At 24.9% G+C, this 22,155-nt stretch overlaps 2 protein-coding genes across 6 annotated transcripts in view; one reads left to right on the forward strand and one right to left on the reverse strand.

Annotated features, from left to right (window-relative positions):
- Window positions 1-20,251, reverse strand: part of LOC122510329 (interference hedgehog-like) — a 33,424-nt gene extending 13,173 nt beyond the window's left edge. For 2 of the 4 annotated variants that reach the window (XM_043624890.1, XM_043624888.1), the window contains exons 1-5: window positions 20,094-20,251; window positions 19,003-19,347; window positions 6,134-6,214; window positions 5,729-5,983; window positions 2,713-3,705 (exon numbers count right to left, since the gene is read on the reverse strand). In XM_043624890.1, the coding sequence (XP_043480825.1) occupies window positions 2,713-3,705; window positions 5,729-5,983; window positions 6,134-6,203 (1,318 nt within the window). In that variant the 5' untranslated portion in view covers window positions 6,204-6,214; window positions 19,003-19,347; window positions 20,094-20,251. The remainder of the gene's footprint in view (window positions 1-2,712; window positions 3,706-5,728; window positions 5,984-6,133; window positions 6,215-19,002; window positions 19,348-20,093) is intronic. The other 2 variants (XM_043624889.1, XM_043624891.1) reach the window with 1 other exon arrangement.
- Window positions 20,252-20,580: 329 nt separating this feature from the next.
- LOC122510281 overlaps window positions 20,581-22,155 on the forward strand; it is a 209,588-nt gene continuing 208,013 nt past the window's right edge. Inside the window, exon 1 of one of the 2 annotated variants that reach the window (XM_043624799.1) lies at window positions 20,581-20,771. In XM_043624799.1, the coding sequence (XP_043480734.1) occupies window positions 20,739-20,771 (33 nt within the window). In that variant the 5' untranslated portion in view covers window positions 20,581-20,738. Of the gene's footprint in view, window positions 20,772-21,320; window positions 21,538-22,155 lie in introns of those variants that run through there. The other variant, XM_043624800.1, reaches the window with a different exon arrangement.

Raw genomic sequence — 22,155 nt, forward strand, 5'->3', positions numbered from 1 at the left:
CATAGGAATTAAGATTTTTAAAAATTTAATATTTAAACCTATTGAAATTCAATTGCTTTTAAAAATATTATTATAAAACATAAAGATATCGATCACTCCGAGTCGAAGACAAAAATTTTAATAAAATCCTTCGGAAGAATTCGAATATTTTTAAAAGTAATACAGTTTTTCACATCAATTCAATTATTTAAAAAATGTAATAAAATTCGTTGTAAGAATTCAATTATTTTCATAAATAATAAAATTTTTCATATGGGATTTCAATTATTTTTAATACAATTTTAAATGAAATCCTCGAAAAATGTAATTATTTTCAAAAAATTTTTGCAAGAATTCAATTACATTTCACAAATAAAGAAATTCTTTGCTCAAATTAAAATATTTTCAAAATCTACTATTTTAATAAAATTTCTCAAAAGAATTCAATTATTTTTAAAAAATGTAATAAAATTCGTTGCAAGAATTCAATTATTTTCATAAATAAATAAAATTCCTCGGAGGAATTTAATTATTTAAAAGAAATGTAATGAAATTCGTTGCAAGAATTCAATTATTTTCATAAATAATAATATTCCTCACAGGATTTCAATTATTTTTCAAAAAAATTTCATAAAAATTCTTTGCGAGACTTTAATTATTTTCTGAATAATAAAATTCTTCGAAAGAAATAAATTAATTATCAATTATTTTTAATAATTTTTGCAGAAGTTCCTAGAGAATTTTCAAATCAATTTGTTTACAATTCAATTTTATGAAATTTTGATTATTTGAAAGTTCTTCAATTAAATATTTAGAAAATAAAAACTTAAAACAATTTAAAAAAAAATCCAATTAAACTTTTTCAAAATTCAATTATTTCTAAGAATTCATGCTATAATGATTTCATTTTTAATTATTAACTAAAATTTTAACTGAAATTAATTTTTAAATTAATTTTTATTAGAAAATTCTACGAGAATTCAATTATTGAAATTCAGAAATAAATAATTTATGGAGTAATTGAATGTTTCTGAAAATTAAATTCACATAAAGAATTCGGAAAAAAATTGTATTAAAAATAATTGAACTTCTATGAAGACTTTCATTATTCATGGAAATAATTGAACCTCTGTAAACATTTTTATTATTTATGAAAATAATTGAATTATTGCGAAGAAATTTATAAAAAAATTTTAAATAGTTGAATTCTTGTGAAACTTTTATTATTTATGAAAATAATTTCATATTTGCTTAGAATTTTATAAAAATTATTGAAAATAATTGAATTTTGAAGGAGAATTTTATTAATTTTAAAAACAATTGAAATTTTGATAAGAATTTAAAAATAATTTTGAACATAATTATTGAATTTCTTCAAACATTTGTAACTTCTCTAAAATTAAATTTTTTATGTGTTTAACTAAAAATCTTCTATAAATCAACAAATCTTTTAAAATTGAATTAATTTTGAAATATTCAAATAAAATTATTCATTAAATAATTTTGTAATAGTTCTTAAAGAAATAAGCGTTATTTAAAAATAAATTACTCTCAGAAATATAATAATCTTGTGAATTCTAAAAATTAAATTTTTTCCAGTACTTTTAATAAAACATCTAATATTCAATTATTATCTAAAAATTTTAACTGAAATTCAGTTTTAAATTAATTATTATTAGAAATTTCTTCGAGAAGTTATTTATTTAAATATCAAAATAAATAATTTATTGAAAATTGATTGAATAATGGAATATTTCTTAAAATTGAATTCTTATAACGAACTTTATCAGAACTTCTTAAAGTAATTGTATTCTTTCGAAGAATTTTATTAAATTTTTAAGAATAATTGTATGTTTCGAGGAAACTCATTCAAAATTCTATTAAAAATGAGAATGTAATAATTAAATTCTTGCGAAGAAATTTATAACAATTTGCTTAGCTAATTGATTTTGTTCGCAAAATTTTTTGAAAATTATTTTTTTAATAATTGAACACCTATGAAAACTTTATTATGCATTTATCGAAATAATTGAATTTCTGCGAAGAACTTTATTAAAATTATATTCAAAATAATTGAGTTAATCTAAAGTATTTTATTATTAATAAAAATAATATTGAATTTCAGCGAAGAATTTGATTATTTATGAGAATAATTGAATTCTTACAATTTTTTTAGATGAATTTAATTAAAATTTTATTGAAAATAATTGAATTTCTGCGAAGAATTTCATTAAAATTGTTCAAAATAATTGAAATCTTTCAAGAAATTTTATTCAAATTCCATTAAAAATAATTGATTTCTTACAATTTTTTAGATGAATTTAATTTAAATTTTACTGAAAATAATTGAATTTCTGCGAAGATTGCATTAAAATTGTTAAAAATAATTGAATTCCAGCGAAGATTAACAAAAAATCTTTTAAATAATTGATTTCATTTGGAAAAATTTAATGAAAATTGTATTTTAAATAATTGAATTCGTGTAACTTTTATTATTTATGAAAATAATTGAATGAAATTTATTATTTTTTTTTAATTCTTTGGGAAAATTTTATTAATGTAGTAGATTTCGAAAATAATTGAATCCTTTCTAAGAATTTTATTAAAATTTTTGACAATTTTTTTTTAACTTTTAGCGAATTAAAAATTTTGTAAGTAGTTGGTTTTATAATAGAATTATTATAAAACCTATTATAATTAGAATTTGAAAAAATATTGATAAAAAATGATTACCGGGTCCTTTGCGTTTGCCATCCTTTCCCCGTCTTCGTCCACCGATCCTCGTGTGTTTATGTGAAGAATTTGGAATTCCGTATTCATGTCTCGATTCAAGAGCTCCACCAACGTGCTGCTTGGGGGTGACTCTAAGAAAATTATAACCCGAATGCGATCCATATTCATTGCTTGCAACACACTGAACAATACCAGCGTGTTTCTTTTCCACCGAAGAAATCGAGAGTGTTGCGCCTCTTATTTCCACATTATTATTAACAGTGAGTGTTTCGCCATTAATCAACCACTCAATCGTTGGTTCTGGTTGTCCAGAAACAGAGCACGATAATTCCAATTCACCGCCCTCGGCAAATGTCAATCCCTTCGGTCCTTTCAACACTCTCGGCGGTTCAACGACAATTAAAATAATCATCAATTTCAATGGATATTTTCCATTATTCCAGGCACAATCGTATTCACCTTGATCGGACGGTTGAACGTTGGTTATCGTCAAACCCATTGCAGTTGATGTTGAACGTGAGGGTAATGGTTTTCCCAATTTCGACCATGTCACTTGAGGCACTGGATAACCGGCTCCAAAACATTCTAACGTTACATTTTTCCCCCTCAACACTTTATATTTAGTCTGCGGTTGTTTAATAAAATAGGAATTCTGCAATGTCTGCGTTGGTTCAACAGTGAGAATTGTATTATGATTACTGAGATACATTTGTCCTGATAAATAATTATTTGCTGTACAATGATATTTCCCAGAATCAGAGGGACGGGCATTTTCGATAATTAATGTTTTACCACTTGTTAATGTGGTATTTTTCACTGGTCTAAGGTCCTTAAAAAATAGAATATCTGGCTCGGGTGCGGAATATGGGAGCGGACATGTTATTGGCACAGTATTTCCAACAGGTACTTTTATTTCAACATCATTTTTATCAGAGAACTTGTCTATCGTTGCTAGTGTCAAACGAGCTGGATCCGATGCCAAACCACTCGTTCCTGAAAAATTAAATATTTCTTATTCTTATTCTTCTTTTTCAATAACCGGTCCCGCTTTCCTCAAGAAAAAAAAAATTACAATAATCTCTCAATAAATAAACGATTTAAATATAATAGAATTAAACTTTAATTTATAAATTACATTTAAAAAATTCTTTTTGAGATTAAAGCATTTTTTCCATTTCTTATTATTTAAACTAGCAAATAATACGCGCGCTAGTGCGCGGAACGTCCTATTCCATTTTTCATTATTATTAGGTATTATTATGCAAATCACAAAATTTTTTATTTACAAATATAAATTTTTGAATAATTTCATAACCAAAATTTTAAAAATTCACTTAAGTGCATAATTAATTATTATTGTTTATATTCTCACAAATTTTATAAGAATTTTTCGGAAGAATTCAATTATTTTCATAAATAATAACATTCTTCGAAAGAATTCAGCTATTTTTAAAACTAATAAAATTTTTTGCAAAAATTCAATTATTTTCAACAAAATTTTAATAGATCCTTCGAAACAATTCAAATATTTTTTAAAATAGTAAAATCTTTGCAAAAATTCAATTATTATCAATAAAATTTTTCAAAAGAATTCAATTATTTTCTAAAATTTTATTAAAATTCTTCCTAAATAATCAATTATTTTCAATACAATCTTAATTATATTTCTCCAAAGAATTTAAATTTTCATCCAAACAATTATATTATTTTTCAAAACTTTTAATAAAAATCTTTGCAAGATTTCAATTATTTTCATAAATAATAAAATTTTTCAAAGGATTTCAATTATTTTCAAAAATTTTAATAAAATTCTTCCTAAAAATTCAATTATCTTTATAAAAAGTAAAATTATTTGGAAGATTTCAATTATTTTCAAAAATTTTAATAAAATTCTTCCTACAAATTCAATTATGTTCATAAAAAATAAAATTCTTTGGAAAATGTCAATTATTTTCATTAATAATAAAATTCTTCGGAGGATTTCAATTATTTTCAAAAATTTGCAAACAAATTCTTATCAAAAGGATTTAATTATTTACAAAAACTCTAATAAAATTGTTTAAAAGAGTTAAATTTTCTATAAATAATTTTAATAGTAATCGATTATATTCAATAAATTATAGAATTTTTTAAAAAGAATTCAATTATTGTCAACACCTTTAATAGTATCTATTCTTCAAAAGAATTTAATTATTTTCTACTTTTAATATTCCTTAAATGAATTAAATTATTTTAGAAAAATTGTAACAAATACTGAGAAGAATTAAATTATTTTCGAAAATTTTTAATAATATTCAATAATGAAATGTTTAATTTCAATTATTAAGAAACACAATTATTTTAAAAACTTGAAAGAAATTGTTCATAAAATTCAATTACTTTTAAAATTTTCAATTAAAATTATTAAAGAAATTCCATTATTTTAAAAAAATTCAAAAAATTATTCAAAAGAATTTAATTAGGATTTTTTAAAAATTTTAATTGAATTTTTCGGAAGAATTTCATTATTTTTATAAATAATATATAAAATTCTGCGAAGGAATTTAATTATTCACAAATTTTTTTTATAAAATTCTTTGTAAGAATTCAATATTATTATTTATTATTTTTATAAATAATAAAATTCTGCGAAGGAATTTAATTATTCGCAAATTTTTTGATAAAATTCTTTGTAAGATTTCAATGATTTTTAATACATTCATTTTAAAATTGAAAATATTTGAAAGGAAGAATTATTAAAAATGTTAGGAAACAAAATAGCAAACAACTAACTTCAAACTGCGAACAAATTATCAAAACACAACGATTATTAATATAAATTATTAATTTAAATCTAAAAAAATATTTTTAAATCATTGATTTTTTCTACAAGAAAATAATTTCTTTTTTCAAGAATTTACGAACAAAAATTAAAGTTACCAAAGGATAATGATTTCTTGAAAAAAGGAATTAAGACGAAGTTGAGGAAAATGTTTAAATTTATAATTGGAAAAGAATTTTAAGGAGACAAACTAACCGTAAAAGGCGATGCATCGATAGTCGCCGGCTTTTGATTTATGATCAAAATTCACAGTAAGTATGGAAGCTTTGCCACTGCTATTTGCAGCCTGATTAAACGGCTCCCATTTATTAGAACCTAATGGCCTGTGACGCCATACAAATTTCTCTGGTGCTAGATTGAGATTACACTCAAGAAATACATCATCGCCAAGAGGAGCTATAAAGGGTTGAGGATGTCGAATAAAGGTCATTCCTAATTCCTGCTTTTGTCCTGCAAAACATTCACATAAATTTTACTATTTTATTACCTTCATAATAATTTTACAAACAAAGGAAGCAAATTATTTTTCTATACAGTAATTAAAAAATCTGTAATGTAATTAATTCCTTCATTTTTTCAGTAGAAAAAGAAAAATCTTACCAGATGCGCAGCATCGTAGAACAAAGAGGAAGACTGTGATGAAGCCGGAAAGGGAAGGCACAGGTCGCATCTTGACACATTCTGAAATCAAGGAAGAGAATTTAAAGTCACGTTTTACGATCGGTTTGATGTTTATTTCTTTTTATTTTTCTTTCTCATCATTTTCTTCATTCTGTCCTCATTGGCAAGACAAGTGTTTCAGCACTTGCGAGCGAGAGTAACTAAAATAAATTGCCAACAAGCGAGTTTAAGTTTAGAACGATGAGTTCGTGTGAAAATAGAACAGATTCTTGCATTCCTTAGATAATTTGAACACCATTGTTAATTAATGGTCAATTAAAAAAATATTTTTTTTTTTTTGTAAAATACATACAATATTAAACCCCTGGAGAAAGTATATTTCAATCACAGCCGGATTGCAATTCATTTCAAATTCTTTTATTTTCTTTCATTATCCTTTCCACCTACGCACATTAATAGTTTAACTCGGAAATCTCTTTTGATCTCTAGGATTGCTATAGGGTGCCAGAAAATTATTGGTGTTTATTTTAGCTCTTCTCTTTATCATTCTTTCAACGGACTTTTGAATTTTGATGCTTCTTTTTTACGATGTCATTCAACGAAATTCACAATTTTTTTTTTGACAGACAAACAAAAAAAAATTAATGAATTTCTTTAAAATCTCTTTAACTTGATATTATATTAGGATGGACAGGCATCACAGTGTTTTTTTTTCCTCAAAAAAGGTGAAAAGGGGAATTTTTTTCCTCTTCCCCTAAAATTATTTTTTTTTTCCATCTAAAAATTATTAGATACTCAAAAAAATGTTCTTACATTTATTTACGAATTTCTCTAATTGTAAAATTATTCGAAAACATCACTAACTTCATTTTTAAATAAATATTCAATCATTATTATTTTTCCACAGGAATTAAGATTTTCAGAACATTCAAATTCAAATCTTTTTGAAATTCAATAATTTATAAAAATATTTATTATAAAACATGAAGAAATCGATGACTCCGAGTCTTCGACTCGGAGCAATCGATTTCTTCATATTTTATAATAATTAAAGATGACAGAGTGATAAAATAATTATTTTATTTTATAAGAATATTGTTACTGTAGGTAACTTCTTCAAAATTATTTTCATCATTTCAATTCAATTATTATTTTTTGCAATTTTTAACTAAAATCCCTTTTTAATTAAATCAATTATTTACGATAATTTAAAAAAAAATTCTGAAAATTTTCAAATGTATTTGTTTACAATTTAATTTTACGAAATTGCATCGATTATTTGGAAATTCTTCAATTAAATATATAGTTAAAAATAAAAACTTTGACTAATTTCAATTAAACTTTTTGAAAAAAATTCTAAAGATTTGTTAGGTAGTTAAAAATATTAAAAATTCAGATTTTCAAAGATTTCAATTTGAAACATTTTTAAAATTAATTTACTTCTAAAAATTCACGTTATAATTCTATTAATATTAAATTCTCATAAAGAATGATATCAACAAATTTTTAAATAAATTAATTCTTTCGACAAATTTAAATAAAATTTTTCAAAACAATAACATTTTTCGGGGTATTCGATTAAAATTGTAGTAAATATAATTGAAATTCTTCGATGAGTTTGATTATTAATGAAAATAATGAAATTATTGCGAAGAAATTTATAAAAAATTTGTAAATAATAGAATTTCTGTGAAATTATTTTATTATTTATGAAAAATAATTCAACGTTTGCGTAGAATTTGAATAAAATTTTTTTAAAATAATTTAATTCTTTTGGAAAATTTTATTAAAATAGTAGATATTCAATATCATGGAATTTAGGAAAATTTTTGCAAATAATTGAAATTTTGCCAAGAATTTTATTAAAAGTTTTGAAAATATTTGAATTTCGAAGAAGAAATTATTTATAATTTGTTCTTATTAATGTTTATATTTTTACAAATTTTAATATAATTCTTCGGAAGAATTCAATTATTTTCATAAATATTAACATTCTTCGGAAGAACTCAATTATTTTTAAAACTATAATAAAAGGTTTTGCCAAAATTCAATTATTTTTAACCAAATTTTAATAATTCCTTTGAAGCAATTTAATTATTTTTTAAAATAGCAAAATTTTTGCAAAGAATTCAGTTATTATCAATAAAATTCTTCCTAAAAATTCAATTATTTTCAATACAATCTTAATTATATTTCTCCAAAGAATTTAAATTTCCATCCAAACAATTATATTATTTTTCAAAACTTTTAATAAAAATCTTTGCAAGATTTCAATTATTTTTATAAATAATAAAATTTTTCCAAAGGTTTTCAATTAAATTATCTTCATAAAAAGGAAAATTCTTTTGAAGATTTCAATTATTTTCAAAAATTTTAATAAAATTTTTCCTAAAAATTCAATTATGTTCATAAAAAATAAAATTCTTTTTAAAGATTTCAATTATTTTCTTGAATAATAAAATACTTCGCAGAATTTCAATTATTTTTAAAAATTTTAATTATCTCGATAAAAAATAAAATTCTTTTGAAGATTTCAATTATTTTCTTAAATAATAAAATTTTTCGGAGAATTTCAACTATTTTCAAAAATTTTAATAAATTTCTTCGTAAGAATTAAATTATCTTCATAAAAAATAAAATTCTTTGGAAAATGTCAATTATTTTCATTAATAATAAAATTCTTCGGAGGATTTCAATTATTTTCAAAAATTTGCAACAAATTCTTATCAAGAATTCATTTTTTTTCATAAATAATTGAATTCTTTAGAGAGTTTCAACGTCGGTGAAGTTTGCAACGTTTATGATCAACGATTGAAAGGAAAAAATTATTTTTTCACCAAAATGAATAAAATTTTTTGTTTACAAATATTTCTTTTTGTAAATTATTATTCAAAAAACTAACCAAAATATTTTCTATAGAAAAATGAATTAAAATTTGTTTCAAAAAATATTATTCCTTTTAAATCGTTGATTAAAAACGTTGTAAACTTCACCAACGTGAGTTTCAATTATTTAAAAAAAATTGAAACAAATTTTTGTCAAGAAATCCTTTCGAAAAAAAATTCCTTGCAGAATTCAATTATTTTCTGAAAATAATAAAATTTTTCGGAGGATTACAATTATTTTCAAAAATTTTAATAAAATTCTTCTTAAAAAGTCAATTATCTTAAAAGAAAATTAAACTCTTTTGAAGATTTCAATTATTCTCTTAAATAATAAAATTCTTCTTATAGGGTTACAATTATTTTAAAAAACGCACAAAAAAATTCATCATAAAAAGTAAAATTCTTTTGATGATTTGAATTATTTTCAAAAATTTAAATAAAATTCTTTACGATATCTATATTATTTTAATCATTAACATAAAAAACATTTATATTATGTTGTGGTGTTAATAATCTAAATCAAAAATAAAACTCACTGAATTATATAACATTGAGTCTAAATTCATGATTAGACTTTGAAAAATATTTTAAAAATAGAAAAACTTGTTTATCTTTGATTAGAAAAAGGTGAAAAAGAGGAAAAATCAGCATAAAAGGGGAAAAAGGTGCCAAATCTTCAAAAAAGGTGAAAAAATTGAAATCAGGGAACAAAAGGAGACCAACTGTGATGTCTAGATAGAGAAAATACTTCAAAAACAAAAAAAAAAAAGATTTGATTAGATTTTTTGGACCAAGAACAATATCCGTAAAAGAAGAAAATAATTTAAATAACGTGAAAATTGTAAAGAAAATTTAAAATACTGTAAAAATATCCTAATACGGTAACGAAAAGTAATTTTTATTCAGCTAAGCGCACCGATTACACCCACACGTGAACGTCGAGAAGAAACAAAAACTATTCTAGCAAGGACTCTGAGGAAATTATTTATTGACTAACATCATGAGCGTAGGTAGGTTCATTCATAGATATAACGCTCATACCTACGCAACCAAAAGAGATGTGAATTTTTTTCCCCTCACTTTTTTTTCTTACCAGGGGAAGTAAAAAAATTTTTATACCGTAAAAAAATATCCATAATCACGTTCAACCTTTTCGCACCATAAATAAATAATTCCACATCACAATGTGATCGATAATTGAATTCATTTAGCATTGAATTATTAATTTGAAAATAATTACCAACTAGAATATTTCTTTCTCAACCAAACAGAGAAGAGCAAAAGAGAAGTGAATTTAAATACAAAAAAAATCGCATTAATTAAATATTCAATTTCAAAGCAAGGAAAAAAACAAATTTTCAAGTGTCGACAAAACGAAATAATGGATTTCGGTTGGGTGACAAGTGTTTGATCTTGTCGTAAAAATTAATATTCGTAAATTTTCGTAGCGCCCGAAGGATTATATATATATGTATATATTTGAGATTGGTATAAAAGTCCGATGACAAGAGTAACAGGTGAGAAGAAGCAAAGGGAGGCTGTGTGCGGATTCTGATCGTCTCCCTCTCTGTCACTCATAAAAATAAAGAAGTCGAATTCCAAAGCAGCGGTTGTCAACCTTATTCCTTTTTTCCCCCCCATGGATCTTCCTCCCACAAAGAAATTGCAGATTAAATCGACTACACTCGTTTCGTTCTCGTGGCTACCTTTGGGTCCGGATTTTATACACGATCAATTCTCAAAGAAAACTAGAACGAGCTCTCTTATAACACGAAGCGAACTACCTGATTGTATACCTGTGAGAGGACATCCCAAAGCGACAAAAAAAAAAATTACAAAGCTATATTTCCCAATTTTTACAAAAATTCATTCTATTGGTAATAATAATAATAATCCATTCTACTGTTAATAATAATCCATTATACTGTTAATAATAATTCATTCGACTGTTAATAATAATTCATTTTACTCATAATAATAATAATTCAATCTATTGTCAATAATCACAAAAAAAAATTTTTTTTTCCCACATATATAGAATTTATTCGAAAAAAAGAATCTTAACCTTTCACTTTGATTCCAAATTTTTGCATGCAACTCGGAAATATCACTTGTAATATGTATATGACATAATTTTATAACTCGTTCAAAATGGGTGTTGCCTTGTTTGTACACGATCATTATAAAATAAGTGGTATTAGAAAATTTATTATCCCGAGAGCGCATTCATTGCAAACGAGGTGTGCACAAAAATGGAGCGAAAGATTTTCCAATTCAACGCTGATGTTAATTAAGATGCGTTCTAAATTAGTTCTCAATTTAACACTAGACTGGAACTTGGATTGAGACACACGAGACGGATCTTATCGCAAAATTCTCCTTCTCTAATATTTCCTCGCTTTTTTACTCTCTTAACAGGGCTCGAACCAGTGAAAGTATATTTAAAAATACGGACTTTACGGATTAAAAATGAAAAATTAAATTACTGACAAACAAATAACCAGTCCGAGTCAAATAAGAAAACATTTTACTAAAAACTATAAATTAAAATTTTTCATAACTATAAAACATGAATTTCTTTTCAAATTTAAAATTAATGTATTGAAAATCATCGAATTGTTGCAAGGAATTTGATAATAATAGAATTCTTTCCAAGAATTTTTTTTACTTAAGAAAATAATTGAATTCTCGTAAAGAATTATGTTAAAATTTTTGATAATTCTAATAAAATTCTTTTTGAAGAATTTCTTTGAATTTTTTTTTTTAAATAAAAGAGTTTTTTTTTAAATTTTAAAAATAATTGAATTTTATAAACAATTTCTGTCAAGTTTTTAAAATAATCGTGTTTGTTAATAATTGAAATAAAACATTTAATTATTAAATTTCATTAAAACTTTAGAAAATAATTGAATTCTTTTGAAAAATTTTATGATAAATTAAGAAAAAAATTGAATTCTTTCGTGGAATTTTTTTTGGAAAATAATTGAATTTTGCAAAGAATTTTACTATTTACAAAAATAATTAAACTGTTTCGAAGGATTTTATTAAAATTTTAGAAAATAATTGTATTCATTCATGAATTGTTATTAAAATTTTATTTAAAAATAATTGAATTTTTGCAAAAAATTTTTACTATTTAGAAAAAATAATTTGAATTCTTACGAAGAATGTTATTATTTATGAAAATAACTGAATTCTTGTGAAGAATTTTATTAAAATTTTTGAAATTAATAAACAAGAATAATTTATTAGTAATATTAGTTAATAATTGAATTTTTTTAAAAGTTTGAATCTAAAATTATTTAAAAATTCATATTTGAAAATAAAATTTTTTTTAAATTGCATAATAATAATAAATTGAATATTACGTAAGATTTGCTAGTTTTTAATAATTTTCGAAAAAGTTTTTTGACAAATTTCAAATTCATTTGTTTACAATATTCAATTTTACGAAATTTCAATTATTCGTAAATTCTTCTTCAATTAAATATATATTAGAAAATAAAACCTTCAAATAATATTTAAAAAAATTCAATTAAACTTTTTCAAATAAATTATTTTCAAAAATCAATTATATTTCATAAAAATTCAGGCTTATAATACTTTTAATATTCAATTATTATCTAAAATTTAAATGGAAATTCACTTTTAAATCAATTTTTATTAGAAAATTCTACTAGAATTCAATTATTTAAATACAAAAATAGATAATTTATTAAACGTTTCTTAAAATTCAATTCTCATATAGAATTTTATTATTTTTGAACATAAGTAAATTTCTTTTTAAGAATTTTATTACGTTTGAAAATAATTGAATTTCTCCAATAATTTTGTAACTTCTCCAAAATAAAATTTTTTTAGTGATTTTAACTAAATTTCTTCTATAAATACATTATGTATATTAATTTTTGAAAAAGTTCTTCAAGAATTTTCAAATTCATTTATTTACAATTCAATTTTATAAAATTTCAATTATTATCTATAAATTTAATTGAATTTCATTTTTGAATCCATTTTTCTTAGAAAATTCTCCAAGAATTCAATTATTTACTTGCAAAGATAAACAATTTATTTAATAGTTGAATGTTTCTTAAAATTAAATTCTCATAAAAAGAATATTATCGACAAATGTTTAAATAATTGAATTCTTTGGACGAATTGTAATAAAATTTTTAAGAATAATTACATTTTTGGAGAAAATTAATTAAAATTTGATTAAAAATAATTGAAATTCTGCGATGAGTTTTATTATTTGTGAAAATAATTGAATTTCTAAAAAGAATTTTATTATTTACGAAAATAATTGAACCTCTGTAAAAATTTTATTATTTATGAAAATAATTGAATTATTGTGAAGAAATTTATAAAAAATTTGTAAATAATTGAATTCCTGTGAAATTTTTATTATTTTATGAAAATAATTAAAGGTTTATTTATTTATTTATTTATATGTGTTTACGGGCACAAAGCCCTTTTGTACAAAGTACTTAACAATATATTAAAACTAATTAACAAGAAGTTAGCGTAGAGAAAGTTCAAACATTATTATTTTCGAAGATTGTTTATGTAGAATTTTCTTAAATTTTATTTAAATAATTGAATTCTTTTGGAAAATTGTATTAAAATAATATTGAAAAGCATTGAATTGAAGGAAATCTTTGAAAATAATTGAAATTTTGCCAAGAATTATATTAAAATTTTTGAAAATAATTGAATGTCGTAGAATTTTATTATTTTTAAAGATAATTGAAATTTTGTCCAGAATTTTTAAAAATTTTTTATCATAATTGAATTTCTGCGAAGAATTTTATTACTTTAAAAATAATTGACGAACTTTTTGTCCTTTTTCTATTAAATTACGGACTTTACGGACCTTTTTTTAAAAAAAAAACTTATGTATTTTTACGGCCATTTAGCAAACTTGCGGACTTTTACGCAATTTAAGGCCCTAGTTCGAGCCCTGACTCTCTAATGAACTGCAATCCTCACCCCCTGTCAAAATAAAAAAAATTATATGTTTTAATTAATATTTCAATATTTCTATGTGAATACAGTTTTTAAGAACTAAAAGTGACAGTACTATTAAGTATATATGTACAAATTGGGGAAGGAAAGTAAATACTAGAAAGAGATTATCGAGTTATTGACACAAGAAAACTTTCAAGTTTACACGGTCGCAGTTAAATTTAACATAAACGACAATCAGTGGCAGGGAATTGAAAGGATGATTATTGACAAGTCTATTTGTCCTGTTCCCCTTTTAACAAATTACTAAAATTGGAGAAAACTATAGTCAACAGGTGAGACTTCGATTTTGCTTGCATTGGTTCCGCCTGGTTTTTGTATTCAGGTGTTAACAATCACTGGGGTACGCTACCTCAAACCGTCCCCCAAACTTTATTCTCTCCACACCTGCCAGCTCCAAAAATCTCTACATCTATATCTAAATTCTCTGCACACACAAAGATCCTTTTAGAATCAATTTCGAACTTTCCAAATCTCTGCTCGGCGCTACTAGAAAAAAAGGCGCCGAGAAAAATAAATATTGGACTAAAGAAATAAACAAATAAATAAAATCAGAGTTGACACAAAAACTTAACTTTTCCCTGATTTCCAAACAGAATTTTGACTTTTTTTCCTGACTCTAAAGAATATTCTGATTCACTCTAAACATGATTAGATACTAAAAGAAATGTTCTATTTAATTTATTTACGAATTTCTTTAATTGTAAAATTATTCGTAAACATCAATAACTTCATTATTAAGTAAATATTTAATAATTATTATTTTTCCATAGGAATTAAAATTTTCAATAATTTCAAATTCAAACCTTTTGAAATTCGACAATTTATAAGAATATTCTTATAAAAACATGAAGAAATCATAATTTAAATTCAAAAATTATTTTCTAGAATTTTCAACAAAAATTCTTCTTTAAATCAATTATTTTTAATTTCGATTATTCGGAAATTATTTATTTAAATAGATATTAGAAAATAAAACTTCAAATAATTTTGAAAATAATTCAATTAAACTTTTTAAAAAAATTTATTTCTACAGAATTATTAGTTAATTAAAAGTATGAAAAAGTTAAATTTTCAAAGATTTTAATTTGAAACCTTCTCAAAATTCAATTATTCAATTCAATTATTTCTAAAAAATTTTTGACATAAATTTGTAATAGAAAAATCGACGAGAATTCATTTATTTAAATCCAATGTAAATAATTTAGTGAACAATTGAATGATTTTTTAAAATTGAATTCTCATAGAGAATTTTATGAATTAATTTTTAAATAATTAGTTTCTTTTAAGGAATTTAATTAAAATTTTACTGAAATTTATTGAATTAAAGAATTTTATCCCAATTTTTGAAAATAATGTAAAACTTTTGTAGAATTTTATTAAAATTTTTAAAAATAATAATTCAATTCATGAGAAGACTTTAAATAATAATTTATGAAAATAATTGCATTTATGCGAAGAATTTTATTAAGTTTCGTTTAAATAATTGAAATTTTGCCAAGAATTTTATTGAACTTTTTGAAAATAATTGACTTCTTGAGAAGAATTTCGCTATATTAGCTATTTACAAAAATACTTTTCAAAAGAATTGAATTCTTGTGATAAGTTTTGATATTTATCAAAATAATTGAATTTTGGAAAAAAATTTTATTAAAATTCCTGAAAATAATTAATTTTATGGGATTATTATTTCTTGTTTACCAAGATAATTGAATTCTTTTGCAGAATGACTAGAAATTTTTTGAAAATAATTGATTTTCTGCGAAGAATTGAAAGTTGTTTATGAAAATAATTGAATTATGGCAACAAATTTTATTATTTTATTGGATAATTTAATATTTCTTAAAATTCAATTCTTTCGTCAAGTTTTAATAAAATTTTTAAGAATAATTGCATTTTGCAATTAAAATATTAATTGAATTCCTATAAAAGAAATTTTATTCTTTATGAAAATAATTGAATGTTTTTGTAGAATTGTAACAAAAAATTTTTTTCAATAAATTAAATTTTGTGATGAATTTTATGAAAATATTAAATGTTGAAAATCATTGAATTGCTAGAAACTTTTAAAAATAATTGAAATTTTGCAAAGAATTTTATTTAAATAATTTTTGAAAATAATTGAATTTTGGAGAATAATTTTATTATTTTTAAAAATAATTGAAATTTTGCCAAGAATTTTATTCAAATTTTTGAAAATAATTGAATTTCTATGAAGAATTTCATTATTTTTTGAAAATAATTGAATTCCTACTGTGATGAATATTCTATTGTTATTTACGGAAATAATTGGATTTTGCAAAGAATTTTACAAAAATTTCTAAAGATAATTGAATTTCAGTGGAGAATTTAGTTATTTATGAAGAATTGAAATCTGAACGAGATATTCGTTAAAAAATCTTTGAAAATAATTGAATTTCTACGAAAATTTTTATTATTTTTGAAAATAGTTGAATTCTGCAAAGAATTTTATCAAAATTTCTGAAGATACTTAATTGAATTTCAGTGAAGAATTTTGTTATTTATATAAAAATAAAAAAATAGAAAAAAATTTCAGGTTTTGTATTAGATAATTTTGTATTTTTTCGTGATAACTTCATAGTTTAGGAGGTAAACAAAAAATACACAAAAATTCCGAATTTTCTGATTAATTCTAGAAATCTAATATTTTTTCCAGTATACTTTTAATAAAAATTCCTGATTTCCCTGACCTGTGGCAACCCTGAAAATAAACAAATACTAACTAAGCAAATATTAAAATACAAATATAATGTAAATACAATAAAATGTAACAAATAGTAAAATTAAAATCGTAAATTAAATTTTAACCGATTTTACATTTTTACCGTCAAATTTTTATAAAAGTTGACGATTAGCAGAGAAGAAGAGAGTTTATGTGCGGAAAACAATGGCGATTATTGACAATCAACTCCTTTTATGTAGAATCTAAACAAATAGTAGGAAGCGTGCCTATATGTGACGTGTGTGTGTGTGTGATGCTGAAGTAAAATCTATTCATGTACCGAAGCTAGGAGACGTGTCGTATCTTCATCTCGACGCCTCTGCATCCGTAAACCCTTTTATTTTCTCGAGTTACCTATCACTCGCTCTCTTATTCCCCTCGCGACCCTCAATGATGACCACTTTCATCTCCACTGTTAATCTCTTTGTTCATGTCTCATTTGGAACTTATTCAACCATTTGCTCATAATGAATGCAATTTGCTCAGCCAGATTTCTCTCAAATGTATTGCTTCCACATATGATTATCAGAGCATTTAGTATTCGTACAAACTAAAAAAAAACAAAGAGGGAGAGAAATGAATTAATTAAACAATTCTACACGCGAGAAAGTTAAAAAAAATTCCATTTTCTTAGTTGTATGCAATATTCTCTTTTTATTATAAATATCAAATGTTTTCAAATATAAAAAGATAAGATAAGCGATTATTGCAGATAGAATAAAAAATGCGTGAGGTAAAAATTTATCGCAATCACAAGACTTAGAAATTAATTTCAAATACTGAAAATACTTTGCAAATCTGCGTGATATTTACTAAGCTGAAAAATATTCATTTACAATACGAAAAATTTTAATATTTAAAAAATATTAAATTTACAATCCAAAAAATAATAGTTAAAAAATATTAAAATATGATAAATATTTCTAAGACTATTTTTTTTCGAGAAAATAGAATAACTATTTTCAGAAGCGGAGATTTCAATGACTTCCGTATTCATTTTCTCTGAAAACAAAAATTTCTTTTTATATTCGCCTTCTAAATGAAGTTTGCCAAAGATAATACAATAAGTGTTTAGTTTGTCTTAGATTTATATATTCGAAAACAAAAGCTAAATCACGATTAAAAAAAAAATTCTCTTCGTCTCTTGTGATTTTATAATCTTATCTTGAATTTTTATTTTCTTTTACTCCCTCATACCGGGCACGTTTAAAATATATTCTATTAAAAAGAATAAAGAATGCTTCGTTTTTTACTCTCAAATGCACACTGATAAAAGTTTCAGAATAGAAAGCATTGCCTTTGATATAGAAATCGTCACCCACGTGTGTTACCTGGCCTGAAAGTATATAAAAACATACGCCCACAATAGTCGCATCATTGTTCGAAATGAAACTCCCAAAAACAACAGAAAATTTAAAATTCAATTTCAATAAATAAACATGACTAAATGTCACTTTAAAAAAAAGATTAAAATAAAAGGAAAAAATTTACTGTAATAAATAAAAATTCGGATTAGTTTTTTTAAAAAGGGGAAAAAATAGAAAAACGAGAAAAAAGGCGTGCGTTTCCAATTAGAATGATAAAAAATTGAAAAATCAAGGTTCAAAAAATGACAGTTGAAAAATTTGCGTTTTATGTTCATCAATATCCTCAAAACAACTTTCAGGCGCCTTGTATCTTTTTTGTAGTCTAGACACCTGCCAAGACGCTGGGGACGTCTCGGCGCCGCAGTTTGTTCTTCCGCTCGAGAAAGAAAAAACACATCGATCCGGCACGCGCAAAAACTACTGATTTCTCTCCCTCTTCATCCCGTTAAAGATTGCAATTTTTTTTCCCCAAATGTATCTTTTTTAGAAAACACCATGAAGATCAGCGCTCTACATACACCATGTAATCTTTTGCAGGTGCATTAAATTTCTCTCATCCCGAAGAGAAAAAAAAATTCAAAATCTACATTGGCGTTTTGATCGCATTTTCGAATTCATTTTTTTAAAAGTCGAATCACGTAGCGATTTGTATGCCGATCGCATGCCAAATAATTGTAGCGCGGCTTGTCCCTGGAGCGAATTCAAGAACCACAGAAACAAACGTTAGTGGAGAGGACAGAACAGGACGAGAGAACCGAAGAAGAAGAAGAAAAAAAAACAACAATCTCGGTCGCGGCACACGCCAAGGGAATAGAAGAGAGCACTTACCCTTTTTCTTTTTTTCTTCCAGTGAACAGCGTCTTGCTAACAGGTCCAAAAAATTTTTCACCTCTTTGTTGTATCTGTTTATTCCGGAAAAACCGGCGAAAAACGCCTGGCGTCAGGATGCACCTTGCTCCGGTAAATTACTCCATTTTCATCCCCGTTTTGATTCACTCGCTTCATCCATAAAACTCACGCAAAACACTCTCTCAGCGTCCACTAGTACACTGGAATGCGGACCCCACGGACCTGACTGACGAGTTTTAAACCACCACAAGGATTACAGGGAAGCGATGTTTGTGGCACCGGTGCTGTTTGTTGCGCTTGCGCCAGTTCATGATGGCGTTCCTCCTGTTGGCGCAATATTTTAAAAGTAATCGTAGAAAATTAATTACGGAAATCTATTTTTTTCAGTGTTCTAATGCAAAAGACGAACTAATTTTTATTTTCTTTTTTAATATTTTTTTTAAATTAATAAATAAATATAGTTTATGAAGCAAACAAAAAAAAAAGACAAAAATTTAGAATTTTCTTATGAATTCTAAAAATTAAATTTTTTCCAGTACATTTAATAAAAATCCCTGACTTTTCCCTGACCTGTGGCAACCCTGTCAATTAATGGAAGTTATGTAGTAGTTTAATTATTTTAATTATCAAGTCCCTTTTAAACGATAATTATTTATCGCGGTAACTGTATTTATTCATGATTTAATATTGCATGCTATTTTCTCAAGGTCAAACCTGTAAAAATTCAGACAATTTTTCATTCCCTAATTTACCATAATGGAGAAACGTGTCTAGAAGAAGAGAAGAATTGTACTGTAAATCATATTTCAACAAAAAAAATTTAAGCGCAAATGTAATTAATTCTATAAAAATACTACAATGCACAAAAGTAAGGTTAGGATTGCGTTTTGTAGTAATTATAACGAAAATTAGCTTTTTTCATAAATAATCAACGATTTAAGAGATTTAGTTACGTAAAAATTCATAGTCAAAATCACGCGATGACAACAATAAGAATCTTAACCTCACTTTTCATTGGCTTTGCATGTACACGATAGATTTATGATAAACTTTTTAAGTCAAGCGAATACCTGAATAGAACTGTAAAGAAACCAAATTATTAGTATTCTTTAACAGTAGAGTGTGAATCCGTTGCTTCTAAAATGGATTAAATTGACCAAATCCTGCAGATTAAGACAAAATATAGGAAACAAAAACATTTTTTAATCAGCACACATTTCACCTTTGAAGCTTCTAAAAGCAGACTGAGCTGCCCTCTGCAAAACGGTCGGTATTTACGTAACAGGCCCCCAAGCGAGAGCATTCTGTAGGTAGAGTGGGGGGCGAAGTGTGTCGCGCGCTGATTGGTCGAGCGCCACCTCGAGTCCGCGCACCAATCAGCGCACGGCAAGCGTCTGGCGACTACGTAAATACGGGCGTTTTCGCAACCATTTCTCACTTCCTTCTGGACTTTACTTGGAGTAGGACTGCGTTACTTTGAAATTTTTTTTTCCGTGACTTTGTTTATTCATCTAATGGAGGACTATGGATATGAATGCCTTTCATTCTCTGGGCATTATTTATTGTGTATGCATTACATCGAAGACTTTAATTCATCGATTGCCATGCTTTTTCTACTATTAATACAGAATCATCGGTTCTTTAATGAAGAACATTAAAAGTGACATCTGAGCTGAATATCAAATACAAGAGAGGAGAGGAACTTCACAGCGTCCATGGAAATGATTTTTACGAAGTCTTCCGTTGCAGTAAGTTTGTTTATTATGATTTATTTCTTTTTATTAATTATTTTTTTACTTTATCAAAAGTTGATAATTTTTTGCGAATTATATACATTTATTATTTTTAATAATTGATTTAAAAATCAATTAAATTTCAATAGTAATTTCTAAAAGGGAAAGAGCATAAATTGAAGAAAATTTTCATTTTTGCTTAGTAATAGTAAATTGTGTGGAATATTTTTTTTCAAATTCTGTTGAGTTTTCTCGTGTACAGTTAGCGGTGTTGAGTTTATTTGTGTTGGATTAATACCGACCCTTGTTTTTCGTTAGAATCAAGTAGGAACAAAAGAACGTAAATAACAATAAAAATATTGTTATGCTTACTTTAATTATTAAAATTAGCAATGAATATTGTTAACAATTGATAGAATTGTTAACAAAATAATAATGCATTGCTATTGTTTGAATTCTCCCGCGTAAAGTACATAGAAGTGACTGCGTCTACCTGCACAGCCCTGATCACGTTCCGCCTCATGTGAATGCGACCTAAAAAGTGGGGACGGATTTTATTCTTGCAGGCAGACTACCATCACTACTGTAAACTTTTAGACTTATTTCGCGCTTCTTGCATCTCAGTTAAAAAAACTCATGTGAACTGTAATGGAAGGAGTGGTTGTTTTGTGTACAGCTTTAAAGTCCGTGTCGACTGAGGTTATGTCGCCTGGAGTCAACGATGCGTTCCGTGGGGTTATAAATGAACAGTGAATTTAATTAAAGAGAAACGTGCAAAACTGTGAGTATTATTACTATTAAAAGCCGGTTGCAAAGTTCGTCCAGATTCGCGATATTTTTTTTTGCCCTCCCAAATTCCACTCTCTCTCTATGCGTGTGCTACAAAAATTCCTATGTGTATTTTCTCGTGTGAGATAAATCATTTTATTTCGTCATGAAACTTATTATTTCCTTTAAATTTCAATTCTCTCACTCAATGAGGGCATTTCTTTATTATTTATTTTGATGAGAAGGAAATCGAATTGCAGCAGGAAAAGGATTCCTTTCTTGGGTGACTAATGGTTAACATTACCGGAGCGCCATGACGTAGCCCGCGGTGCAAGGCTCTTTGCGGTTTTCTCGATTTTTTCATTTTCGTTCGCCTCTCTACCTAAAGTCATAGCAGGTGTAGAGTTAAACGCATGTTAAAAAAAATGATATTATTTACAATGATTCCGTGATGTGTAACACGTGTTTAATTGTTACTCCTTCCTGGCAAGGCGCCAGGCAACGCCAATTGTTGTGCATTCAGTTATTTCCAATTATAACCTCTTGGATTGCTAATTTTGTGTAAATTTAGATGTGCGGAGTGTCTGCATTCTGGTTCTTTAATCCCCATGGTAAAATGACTTACCATCTT

This window comes from Leptopilina heterotoma, unplaced genomic scaffold, assembly GCF_015476425.1.
Source record: "Leptopilina heterotoma isolate Lh14 unplaced genomic scaffold, ASM1547642v1 Lhet_68, whole genome shotgun sequence".
NCBI lineage: Eukaryota > Metazoa > Arthropoda > Insecta > Hymenoptera > Figitidae > Leptopilina > Leptopilina heterotoma.